The sequence below is a fragment of the Crinia signifera genome, chromosome 2 (genome assembly GCF_055691185.1).
Source record: "Crinia signifera chromosome 2, ASM5569118v1, whole genome shotgun sequence".
Taxonomy (NCBI): Eukaryota; Metazoa; Chordata; class Amphibia; order Anura; family Myobatrachidae; genus Crinia; species Crinia signifera.
Window position 1 is genome coordinate 213,736,991 of NC_139218.1, and position 12,904 is coordinate 213,749,894.

Consider the following 12,904-nt stretch of genomic DNA (forward strand, 5'->3'; position numbering starts at 1 on the left):
TATTTTACATTGAATCCAATGTAAAATCGGGTCCCAGGGACCCGATTTACATTTCATTAAAAAAAAAAATCGGGTCCAAAATCGGTCGGTCGCGTCGATCGCATCGCATGCGACCAAATCGCATGCGATGCGATCGACCCGATTTTTCCGACACGACCACCCCGATGTAAATTGGTGTGGCCGTGCTAGGAAACAAGTACCGAAAGTTCCAATGTAAACGCAGCACTCCAGCCTTGATCAAAATGTGCTTTAATAGTCACAGCAAACAAACGGCAACGTTTCAATACGAAGTGTATTTTCCTCAGGCTCACTTCGTATTGAAACGTTGCCGTTTGTTTGCTGTGACTATTAAAGCACATTTTGATCAAGGCTGGAGTGCTGCGTTTACATTGGAACTTTCTATTTAGCTGGGCTCAGCTGAGAGCAGGCACCCGCCGAGGAGTGAGTTAAGTGGGTGGATATCTCTCTCTCTCTCTCTCTCTCTCTCTCTCTCTCTCTCTCTCTCTCTCTCTCTCTCTCTCTCTCTCTCTCTCTCTCTCTCTCTCTCTCTATATATATATATATATATATGCAAAAGAAATAGAGAAGACGCACCAATGAGCAGAATGTAACAACACTTTACTTATGTAACAAGGCTCACATACATTGGGGTTAAAAATCTTATGCTTGCCAGCCAAATAATTATCACCGTCACAGCCCGGACATCAATGTGTAAGGAACGCCACCGCTCAGCTGCTGCCGTCAAGCCGCAGATCAGGGTACAGCTCACACAGGGTCAGAAGGATCGCCGGCCGGATCGCAGGTGGAAGCAGGACGTCTCCACGTCGGACCAAGAGGAAGCCACGCCCAACGCGTTTCGTCACACTGTAGGACTTCGGCCGGCGATCCTTCTGACCCTGTGTGAGCTGTACCCTGATCTGCGGCTTGACGGCAGCAGCTGAGCGGTGGCGTTCCTTACACATTGATGTCCGGGCTGTGACGGTGATAATTATTTGGCTGGCAAGCATAAGATTTTTAACCCCAATGTATGTGAGCCTTGTTACATAAGTAAAGTGTTGTTACATTCTGCTCATTGGTGCGTCTTCTCTATTTCTTTTGCAAGTCTTCCCCGCTGGATCATTGGCACGATCCCTGAGAAAGACTGCACACATTTGGGACTGATGTGGACTTATACCTAAGAAAGCATTAAGGACTTTGCGCTGGGTATTTTTGTTCTATATATATATATACATATCCCGCAATGTCTGGCACGTCCTCCTAGTTCAAATACTGTGTGGGTGCTTAGAGCATTAAAGAAGCTGTTTATTACATGGATGGGGACTGGGGGACCTTGGTGGGGTTCCCCAGGGATGGAGGCGGCACTCAGACGGCTTGTAGGTTTTAAAAGATTTTTATGGTGCACATGTAAAAAGCATAGCTGAAGTCGTCAACGTTTCAAGTTCCGTTATATATATATATATATATATGTATAGAGAGAGAGAGAGAGAGAGAGATCCAAGGACAAGGCACTCACCAGACTCTCCATATAGTTATAAGAGTTTAATCTTTTTTTAAATGACTGCATAATCCCAACGTTTCGGACCCCCTCAGGGCCCTTAGTCATGGCACAGTCCTCCAACAGAGACCCACGTCACCCAAGTGAGTGACGTGGTGGTATCCTGTCTGCCGGCACAGAGACTCACGAGAACTCTTTCACCTAGAGGACACATCCCATTCCCTCACCCTATCAAGCATATAACCAATAAATAATTGTTATTTGTTAATACACACTCTCCATGCCTAATCATTCCTGGACATACACACCATACAATCGACAGATCACCAGATAATCGGTTTAGCTTAAAACCAGTTAGAGTGTATAGTGGGACACCGCACATCCAACAGCTAGTTACCTTAGTAACTGAGTTACCAGTGAGTGCGCAGTTCATAACCATCCTCACAATACACTATTGTCTATCAACGTTTCAAAGCTGTATTTCGCTTTTTCATCAGGATATATATTTATACTTTATTTTTTTTTGCAGGTGGACAACAGGTGCGAACTGGCCCTTGATGACTGGGTATGCTAGTACTGTACTGTACTTATTCTCTACAGCATGCCCTAACAGGCTTCCTGGGACCAGTAGCCACTGCAAACCTGCCATTTTATAGATTTAGCCCATACAATACCATATATACATTCCCACAATTGGGTTACAACACTTTTACTAAATTATATTAACAACACATAATTATGATAAAACAGTCCCGGTATTTATTGCATTATTTGGGCATACAACACAGCAAACTTTATAAAGGATTTTCCAAGATTTGAAAGACATGAGAAGTTATGTAAAGGTAACAATGTACGAGCCCTCTGAGCAGAGTGGATGGAATGGAATGCCGCAATGTGCAGCTGGACAACCGATTACATAAATGAACATGAATATACGTAAAAAGGAGAATGAGGGGCAATCACATCTGTTGTCCTATGATCTAGTTGTGGGGTTTATATACAAACAGCAAGCAAAAGAACAGGGTTTAACCATCGCAATGCTTACCAGAACAATGACAGCTGCAGGACCCACAAAAGCGTAGAGTAGCCCTCCTTCTAGAGAGAGCCAGCAACTGGAGTCCACAGAAACACATTATCCAATAGTAGTAAGGGGATAAAAATGTAAGAAACGGAAAAAAGAAAGAAATGTAAGTATATGGCTGAGTTATAACTTAGTACTGTATTTATTTTCTTGCAAAAACTATTGAATGATGGAAGGAATGCTAAAGGATAAGAACTGACTAGCAAATGGTTGGCAAACCCACAGTGGTCAGCGGGAAATAAATACTTTGCATATTGTAAAGCTGGGTACATATGATATTTTGAACATTTGTCTGAATCTGACGGATTGGATCGACAAATCATTCATCTAGTCCAGTGTGTACGCACTCTCTGCCTGCTCCCATAGTTGTACGTGATGTCTTCTGGTTAGCCCTGCTGCAGGGTCAATCACAAATATCGCTAGTGCTGCCATGCTGGCGAATACAGCATGACCACCCTTGTTTTCCCATCGCTTCCTGCATCAGCATGTGTATATGCACTTGCTGATGCAGGGTCCCTCTCACCCATTATTTCATGCTGTATACACATTGACTAGTGTGTGCTCTGTTTTAGGTCAACATAGCAACGTGTTCAGGTGCCCCTAATTTACATGCAAAGTCACAGTTTCTAACATTTTGTCCCTGAACATTCCTGCTTCTAGACATGGTATACGGTTATTTGGTTGACACCAATTACGTCGACATGCAATAGGTCGACCACTATATGTCGACATGCATTAGCTGGGTACGTGAAATAGGTTGACATACCTAAGGTTGACATGGTTGGAAGGTTGACACAAGCATTGGGTCGACATGGGGAAGGTTGACAGTCAAAAGGTCGCCATGGGTTTTTCTCAGGTTATTTTTACCCAACACCGGGCTCTGTGGCTCGCTGCGCTCGCCACACTATATAAAGTAAACTGCACGCCGACGTGGATGGTGGGGGTATGAAAAGGTCGGAGGACGCGTACCGATGCCCCTCGAGGGGCTCGCCACGCTTCGGGGTGACGTGGAGAGTGGTGCTGTTTTAGGTGTTTTACCATATGAACTACTGAGATCGCATCTCACATCTCATGCGATGCAATGCGATGTGCGATGCGATTTCACTCAGGGTGCAGTGAATAAATTAACTACTGAGATCGCATCGCACACATCGCAAGGCACAAAAAGCCATGCGATGCGATGTGCAATGCGATTTCACTACGCAGAATAGCCCACTATATAGCAAATAGCTTTGTGGGCGCCCCCTGCTAGGAAACAAGTACCAGACATAAATGTATACTGAGGACTGACTTACTAATGGGGTGTTCCATATCCTTTTGTTCTGGTGAAACCAACAGACACTGCAACCACCAGAGCTGGTAACCCTGACAATAGAATGCAATAATTATGTATGATTATCTACACACTTAGGATTTTATTAAACACAGGATGATTCTCATTGATCTTTATCCATTTCAAACTGATCTATCTCAAATGAAAATCGGGATGACATTTAATGAGATGCGAAAATGTTATTTTTTTTTAATTTTTTTGCGATTTTTAGGGGAAAAACGTCCGAAATCGCACGTTTTCCCGAATTCGCATATTTAATGAGATGCAAAAAATGGCAAAAAAAAACAACGCGAAATCGCACCTTGTGAAGGTGCGATTTTTAGTAGCACTGAGACTCGCATCCAGATGTTTTCGCATTGAAAAGTATACAATTTGCATATTTAATGAGATGCGAAAACGGGAAAATGTTACTAAAAATCACCACACATGCAGACCAGGTTCTGACAGGCGAATTTGCCAGAACCATGTACAGATCATTGCGATCTGTGCATGGTCCTGTCTTCAAAAATGTGTAAAAGTTAATTTAGCAAAAAAAGACATGAGGTCCCCCCTCCTGAGCATAACCAGCCCCAGGCTCATTGAGCTGGATCTGGTTCCAAAAATGCAGGGGACAAAAAATCTGTGGGTCCCCTGTATTTTGAAACCAGCACCGGGCTCCAACAGCCCGTGGTGTCATGCCACAGCTGTCATGTCATGCCACAGACACTTTTTACATAAGGTCCCCCGGCCGAACCATGAGCACCATGGCTGGTCAGCCTTGGACAGGGTCCTTGGGGGAATGGGGACCACCCCAATAAAGGGGCCCCTTCCCCGGCTTCACCCATCCAGGGCTGAAGCCTGGGGCTGTCACCGGTGTCCCTGTGTTTTTTAACAGAAATTTGCACATTTCCTCAAATTCGCACATTTTCATGACTAAAAATCGCACATTTTCGCACTTAATCGCACTTTTTTGCTCGAAATATGCAGCTAATTAAATATGCCAATTCGAGCAAAAAAATTTGATTTTAAAAAGTGCGATAATGGGAGATTTTGAAAAGTTACTAAAACTCTCATCCTATAAAATATCACCCTCGGTTTCAGTGGCTGAAAGACACATTTACTATGATGATTTTGAAATGTTAGTAAATGCGTGTTTTAGCCCTGGAAGCACAACCTTGATTTAGATTGAATCCTATCTGTGTGAAATCACTAAATAAATCTATGGAAATTGACCCCATAGAAACAAGACCATACAGTGTGATATTTTTTCCCCACAATTACCACAATATCATGTACTGTACATACAGAATTCACCGTAACATGGAACAGGCGGAGATGTTATCATTATGTTAAAATAGATAATTGATGTGCCGTAAACTTATTTCATATATCTAAATATAGTTTGTCTTCTGACATTTTTTCCTATGGTACATTATGTTGATAACATCCATCTGTACAATGTATAGCAGTGGTTTGCAACCCTGGTCCTCAAGTACCCCCAACAGTGCACGTTTTCCAGGACTCCACACAGAATCACAAGTGACATAATTAGCTGCACCTGTGGATATTTTTAAATGTGTCTGAATAATGAGTGCACCTGCTGGGTGACCTGGAAAACGTGCACTGTTGGGGGTACTTGAGGACTAGGAATGGGAACCACTGATATATATAGTATGAATGACATTACATTATAATTATGCACTTCATTAATCAATGCCCAAAGTAAGATATATGATAAGGATATGCATAGATAATGGTATTTTCATAACCTTTCATATCTCTTTAGCGCAACTAACAACAATCAATTTAAAATCATTATCATTTTAAACATTGGTTGTTCCACCCTCATTTATGTTTTATATTCATATTGATAAAAAGACATAATGACAAATTGTGCCTTATTCTGAGTCGTAAGCACAGCCAATGTCAGACGCAGGGGAAAAAATTTCTGCTCATACTTATGTCTCAATGCACATGTATTGTAGGTCACGTGCAGATACTGTAGTTGGACCAGCAATTGAGATGCACAGCCTCAGAAGTGTCTTAGCACGTACATGGGAGTGTTGCCACTGAAAAGTGGTTGCATAAAGAGATGATGAACCACTTACAGTCAGGTCCTCCCGAATCCTTACCACTAGCCCTGGCAATTGACTTGCGGCTGTGTGTGGATCACAATCCCTTCAGATGTGCAAATGGATTGGAGCAAGGATTAGGGAGGATACCTCTGTATATATGAGGCCATACTTAGCTGGAGAAACAGTTCCTGACATACTATAGCGCTGGTGCATCCGATGGCATATCTAAAGAGTTTACACATGCTAACAGTAGCCATCTCAGAGTCAGTCCCATAGTATTTTATTACGTACAACTCACTAACCACCCAGTATCCAAGAACGTCACTTTATAAAAGTCTTCTACACCCCTTCAATCTTTTATTTTATTTAATCAGATAAAGTGACATCTCGGGTATTCTGATCTGTTCAACTTCTCCAACCAGAGGATAAAAAATCCCCTTGTCATGAGCCGTACACTAGCACAGAAATACAGTAGGTGCAATGTGACACAAAACAACATACAGAGGTGTCCACATACATATATCTTCCATGCGGTACATGCCACCTTGTACATAACACGTGAGCTCCATGTGACTCGGTAGCAGCTGGCATCTTTTTGCCTCTTTTTTTTTTTTTTTTTTTTAAATAGCGTCTTATTTGCAAAACTGAACAAAAATGAATTAAAATGATATGCGGCGTGTCTATTTTCATTGTGTGACTGCCGCGGTATCTGCATAAGAAATGCTACCCTACAGCGATTTCGTGGAAAGCATTTTGTATGCAGATACAGAGGCAATCACACCATGTCATGGAGCAACTAGAAGGGCTGTTTAACATGAAAGGAGCATAGATGTATGTGATCACATCTGTAGGAGCTGTGATGGAGCATTTTTTAGGTATCAAGATGGGAAATTACTTGTCAAATTAAAAAATGGGCTGAGTACGTCACATTATTTCCACACAGCTATAATAAGTATCTAAATTATTATAAAAGCAAAGCCCAGATGATCACAATTGGAAAATAACAGGAAAACAAGAGAGAAACATTATAACCATGTTGAAATGGTTTGTGTTGGCAAGTCGGAGAAAGGACTGGTGAAAGATGGCAAGAAATTTAGCTTTATAAACGTATTCAGTATAATGCAGAGTAAACTTCAATTGAACATGTGAGCCTATGATTTAATACAAATATTCATAAAATGGTTTAGTACCGATAAGAGATTACAGTCTTATTCTCAATTTACAATTGCTGTAAACTCCAGCTGTAGGCTAGAAGGCAGACATATAATACTGCAACATGCCTTTCAATAGTAAGGTACAAGAATATCAATGGAGAACCTGCTGATACCTTCTCTTCAAGTGCAAAAAATATGTGATTTCGTATAACTATTCACACTTATACACATCCAGGAATCCGTTTTAAAATGGCTTTAGCGAATAGTCCTTTTATTCATTACAAAATCGCAGTTACAAAGACCTAGCATAAAAATGTGTGTTAAAATGATAAAGGAAAGCCCTAAAGAGTTGTATCTTACCCCATCCCAGGCACAGGAAGCGCTTACGCACCAGACGTGTTCTCATTTGCCCAATAACAGCCAGGTAGGACTGCCAGGCCTCCGTAAGCACCCAACAGAAGGAAGAGAGAAAGAAGAAGTGCAGGAAAGCAGCAATGAGAGCACAGACAGCCTGCAGAGAGACAGAAGGCAGTGTCAGGAGCAGGAATATCACGAGAGGAATAATTATAGCCTCCCCCGCCCATTATAATCATCTCACAATGGACTTTCCAAGCATAGCCTACCTGTAGGCCAACAATTCTGTGGCATTATTGGGAGGCAGTGTTAACACAGAAAGAACCAAAAATATAACATTTCTATATGTAACGATACCCAGATAATGTTAGATTTTACAAACCCATTCAAACCATCAAACAAGTGTCACTCCACTACAAGTAAACTCTTTATTGCTTGACCACTGACAGTAATGCTGGCCATACACTTGTGCAATTTGGCTACTTTTCACTGGATTCCTACGGATCGGCCGAGAAATCGGGTAAAAAAGTAGCCAAATCACGTTTTTGACATTAGATCTGATGTGCGGTCCCATGCGCATTGGACCAGAGTCGGAGATGGGATCTGCTTGCACGTCCGACCTCTGACTCGGACAGCCTCCCAACAGCATGGAATGGGATCGCATGCGATATATCACATGCAAAAGGACCGCATGCAATATATCCCATGCCATCCTACCACCCGGGAAGGGCGGCTCAAGGAGGATTGGCTGCAACTTCTCCCCTCGGAAAAGTTGCAGTAATGTATGGGGGCCTTAATGTAGCACTTAGATATAAATGTGCCATTTCTTTACGTAATGCACGTTAGTCTTTAAGGGCCACTAATATAGGTAGTAATAGTATTACATCTCAGTGGTAAAATAGAAGTAAAGGTAGTAATATATTCAAGGATTAGAAATTAGGAAACCACTAGTAGACTTAATGCCAATCAGAAGCATATATGGTTACAAAATGATGCACGAGTAATGAGGAGTTCAAGCTTGGTGTGTTAAAAGTACGGGTAGCATGAACCGACACATGGGGTGGAAGTAATATAAGTTTCACAAATAAATATTTATACTGTAGGTATGTCACTTATCTGCATATATAAAACATATGTAGTTAAAAGAATTTCTGAAGAAAAAATGTTCATTTTTCCGTTTTTGTGTGTGGAATAAACAAAAAGAAAAATCTACCTCTCAATACCCACTACTCCATTTCCAAATCGATTTTCTTTTCTAGCCCCCAGCGTTGCTGATCTATTGTATAACTGAAAGCATATTACTGAGCATGTAAGTTAATACTGATATTGATTAAAAAAGCTTGGGAAGAAAGGAATGCAAACGGGCGCAGAACACTAGCGAACATATGAGACTGGGGCGCATAAAAAGGGTGGGAGGATGGAGTGCATATGTAGTGGGGGCTCAAAACAAAGTCATTATGTGTAGGTTATTTCCAGTGACACAACAATAAATGTACCAAGGTGAATGTGTTTATTTTCTTTAACACACAGTTGTCACACTCATTCAACACACCAATATACATCTGCATGCAGATATCTATGCATCATATCTAGGCTCACAAATCCAAAACCGTAGGCACATTTAGGAGAGACGAAGCATGCAAACATAGGCTGCTCCCTATAGTGGTGTGTTCGTGTAAATGTGGCTCATGCAGGCCCAATCACAGATACATGCAGTTGGCTGTGGGCTTCACGATCCCTTCCAATGATACTATGGGCCGGATTCTGGTTGACTCGGTAAGCTGTGAAGATAGTAGCTTACTGAGTCCAAAAAACACCCCCCCACCGCCGTATCCCCTCGCAACCATGCAAGGGGATGTGTTATGAAAACACATCCTCCCCTTACATGTGCCTGCACCAGGAGAAATCAAATGATTTCTCCAGGGCTCGCAATTATAAGTCAGTGGAGAATGACTTATATTTGTAGGCTCCGGGGCGAAGACAGGGCAGGCCGCCCCCGGTACACAGCATCACGGCCACATTTACATGGGAATGCCCAGCATTTGCATGGGGACACCCAAGAAACGCTGCGCGTTCCCATCCTGCAGGCACGTCCCCCCCCCCCTCCTGTGCAAGCGCAATGCCAACAGTGCAGATTAGCGAAGGCTCCCACACAGAAGCCCTGCACATGCACATATGAGAATATGCGCATGTGCAGAGGATTAGCGTGTGAACACACAGGAGAACTATGGGATTACAATCAGGCCCTATATCAAATATTAGTATGGCCACTGCAATCTATTCACATTATTCTCATATCCAGGCCAATACCATCCCTACAGTGAAGCATGGTGGTGGCATCATCATGCTGTGGGGATGTTTTACAGCAGCCGGAACTGGGAGACTAGTCAGGATAGAGGGAAAGATGAATGCAGTAATGTACAGAGACAATCTGGATGAAAACCTGCTCCAGAGCGCTCTTGACCTCAGACTGGGGTGATGGTTCATCTTTCAGCAGGACAACAACCCTAAGCACACTGCCAACATATCAAAGGAATGGCTTCAGGACAACTCTGTGACTGTCCTTGAGTGGCCCAGCCAGAGCCCAGACTTGAATCCAATTGAACATCTCTGGAGAGATCTGAAAATGGTTGGGCACCAACACTTCCCATCCAACCTGATGGAGATTGAGAGGTGCTGCAAAGAGGAACTGCCCAAAGATAGTTGTGCCAACCCTGTGGCATCATATTCAAAAAGACCCGAGGCTGTAATTGCTGCCAAAGGTGCATCAACAAAGTATTGCGCAAAGGCTGTGAATAGTTATGTACATGTAATTTTTTTTTTTAGACATGTAATCATAATTGCTTTAAGTTCTTTATATCGCATACATTTTACATAATATTGTTAGTGGCCTAACCCAATCACAGCATAAGTTCTATATAACCAATTTATCTCACCTTGCTGAGCGCTTGGGATTGTCCCACCAAAATCAACACATTGGAAGCAAGGATGGACAAACAGAAATTAAGCAGGATGATGGAGCGCTCAGAACGAATGAATCTAGGATAGAAAAGAAATTACGTATATAGAGAGCAACGGATCATAAAACATATGAGGTTAGAAGTAGAAACTAGTTATGTGAAGTGTTCCTCTCCACAGAAAATTTGCTACAGTTGTAAAAAATAGTTATTTTGGTAAAGACGTATTAAATAGAAGAGGACATCTGTGGCGTTTATTATCACTGGTTATTCATAGAACATCCGTGGTTATTAATAGATCTAGTTTAGTGTTTTAAAGAACAGTGAAGATGGAGTTGAAAAAGGGATTTAAAATAGCTTAAAGTCACACAATTTTCATTCATATTATTTTGGACTAATCAATATCTTCAATAACGTCTTGATTCCAAGGTAAGTAGCAGCTATATTTTATTTTTGTATTGGCTTTATTCATCTGGCAGTTTTCAGAATGTGTTCTATTAATAAGGGCAGCCCACATATAAGTTGTTATTAAGTGCAGCAATGAAATATACAGTATATATACCGTACATCTATATCAAAATAATATGCCACTTATGTTAACTTATTTTTTTTGGGAGCAAGTCAAACTTGTCTTAATTAGCCTGTCCAATCTCCCAAGCAATTTCCATATAAAGACCAATATTTTTATTTTAGACCCAGAATTGAATTCAATTATGCCTAAGAAATGTTTATGCTTTGCCATGATTTTTTGCCTGATGATTTTTGGGCAATTAAATTAAAGGCCAATTTTTTCACATGAAAAAGAAAAAAAAAGTTTTCTTACAAAAAAAAACATAGGATCCAGTAAGTTCCTGATGGGCTTTTGCAGGCAGGACCGCGAAAATCCTCTTTAATATGGGGGGGGGCTTTGTCTTCCACCAGGCAGGTGAAAAAAGAAATCTCCTATAGTGCCAGCTTTCAGGGCTAACTGGAATGCATCCAGAAGATCAATTAGCCATGGTAAACTACTTGAACTACTGTGGATAAATGAATCCCCCCTTAGAATTTTTGCTCCTTCCTTCTACTTTTCTTACTAACCCCTTTCCCTACGTTCAAATGAACAGTTCTTCATTTTGATATTTTAGCTTTTTAGCTACTACAGTATATTATTAATATATTCCAAACCTTCAATCAAAAGTCTTATAATTCTATCACTTAAAGATTCAGTTTAAACTAGATCTTGTAATAATAACTAAGATGCCTGCAATTATTTCACCCCCTTTGCATGGATTTACTAATGCCATTGATCGAACTTAAGCTTGCCTTGCTTCTGCTTAGTCTATTGTACATCTTATGACATGTCATAGTGACATCAATACGTCCAAGACAATTTATCTTTTTAATAACATGAAATTACCCCACAATGTGCAGGCTGGCAAACATATAATAGATATATGCCACTTTATGTATTTGAACTCTTCACTTTCTCTGCATTGTCTCCTGACAGAGTTAATCATCATTATTACACAGCCTGGATAACTTTTGAACTGGTTGCCCTGCACTACCTGGATACTTCCAGATCTATTCACACAGCCATAATATCTCCTGTATTTTCCTACCTGCAGAATATTGGACCTTGTTGCCTGCATTGTTGAGTCAACAGGAGAATGATAACAGCAGGCATCATGTATAAAGACAAACTTACCTCCAAAATGCAGCATAAACAGCAAGAAGAATGAGCAAAGCCATACAGGATACAGCACAGCCAATCATCAAGGGCACAGATGGAGAACCGGTGACATCCATCACCTGATGAGACAGACAAAAGAGTGTAAAACCCTGTACACACAGGGCGATGGGAGCTTTGTGCTGTGCACCAGCGATGTGCGTTGAGCTATCAGTCACTGCCCGTGTTCTCAATAAAGAGAACACAGGCAATTGGTAGATTTTGACTGCATCTAGCGAGAACCTAGTCAGGTGATAGCGACTCATGGGACAACGCATCTCTGTCGCTGGGGGCCATACACGCAGAACGTTTTGTGCTCCATTTCTAAGTGATCTGGTCAGATCGCTTAAAAATGGGATTGTAATTGCCCCATATATATGCTCCTCAAGCTCTTTGAATGGAAACATGTTACCCAATATACAGTAGGATGTTCCAACAGTCTAGATCACAGGTTCTCAAAATTGGTCCTCAGGACCCCACACAGTGCATGTTTTGCAAATCTCATCACAGAATCAAGTGAAATAATTAGCTCCACCTGTGGATCTTCTAAAATGTGTCAGTCAGTAATAAGTTGAGTGACATGGAAAACCTGCTGTGTGGAGTCCTGAGGACCTAGTTTGAGAACTACTGGTCTAGATACAGTACCTTGGAAACAGTCCAAACAATGGGAAAATTAACACTTAAAAAACATTAAACTTAATGTACAAACATGGTTTATTCTTGTAAGCCAATATTTTGAATATATATAGATGCAACTCCCCATTTCTTTTC

General features: G+C 41.4%; 1 protein-coding gene across 8 annotated transcripts in view; it reads right to left on the reverse strand.

Moving 5' to 3' along the window:
• The window catches only part of ADGRB2 (adhesion G protein-coupled receptor B2), a 469,428-nt gene that overhangs the window by 32,100 nt on the left and 424,424 nt on the right, over positions 1-12,904 (reverse strand). For all 8 annotated transcript variants that reach the window (XM_083173693.1, XM_083173697.1, XM_083173694.1 and 5 more), the window contains 5 exons: positions 12,113-12,216; positions 10,408-10,510; positions 7,478-7,628; positions 3,872-3,941; positions 2,541-2,607 (listed from right to left, as the gene is read on the reverse strand). In XM_083173693.1, the coding sequence (XP_083029819.1) occupies positions 2,541-2,607; positions 3,872-3,941; positions 7,478-7,628; positions 10,408-10,510; positions 12,113-12,216 (495 nt within the window). The remainder of the gene's footprint in view (positions 1-2,540; positions 2,608-3,871; positions 3,942-7,477; positions 7,629-10,407; positions 10,511-12,112; positions 12,217-12,904) is intronic.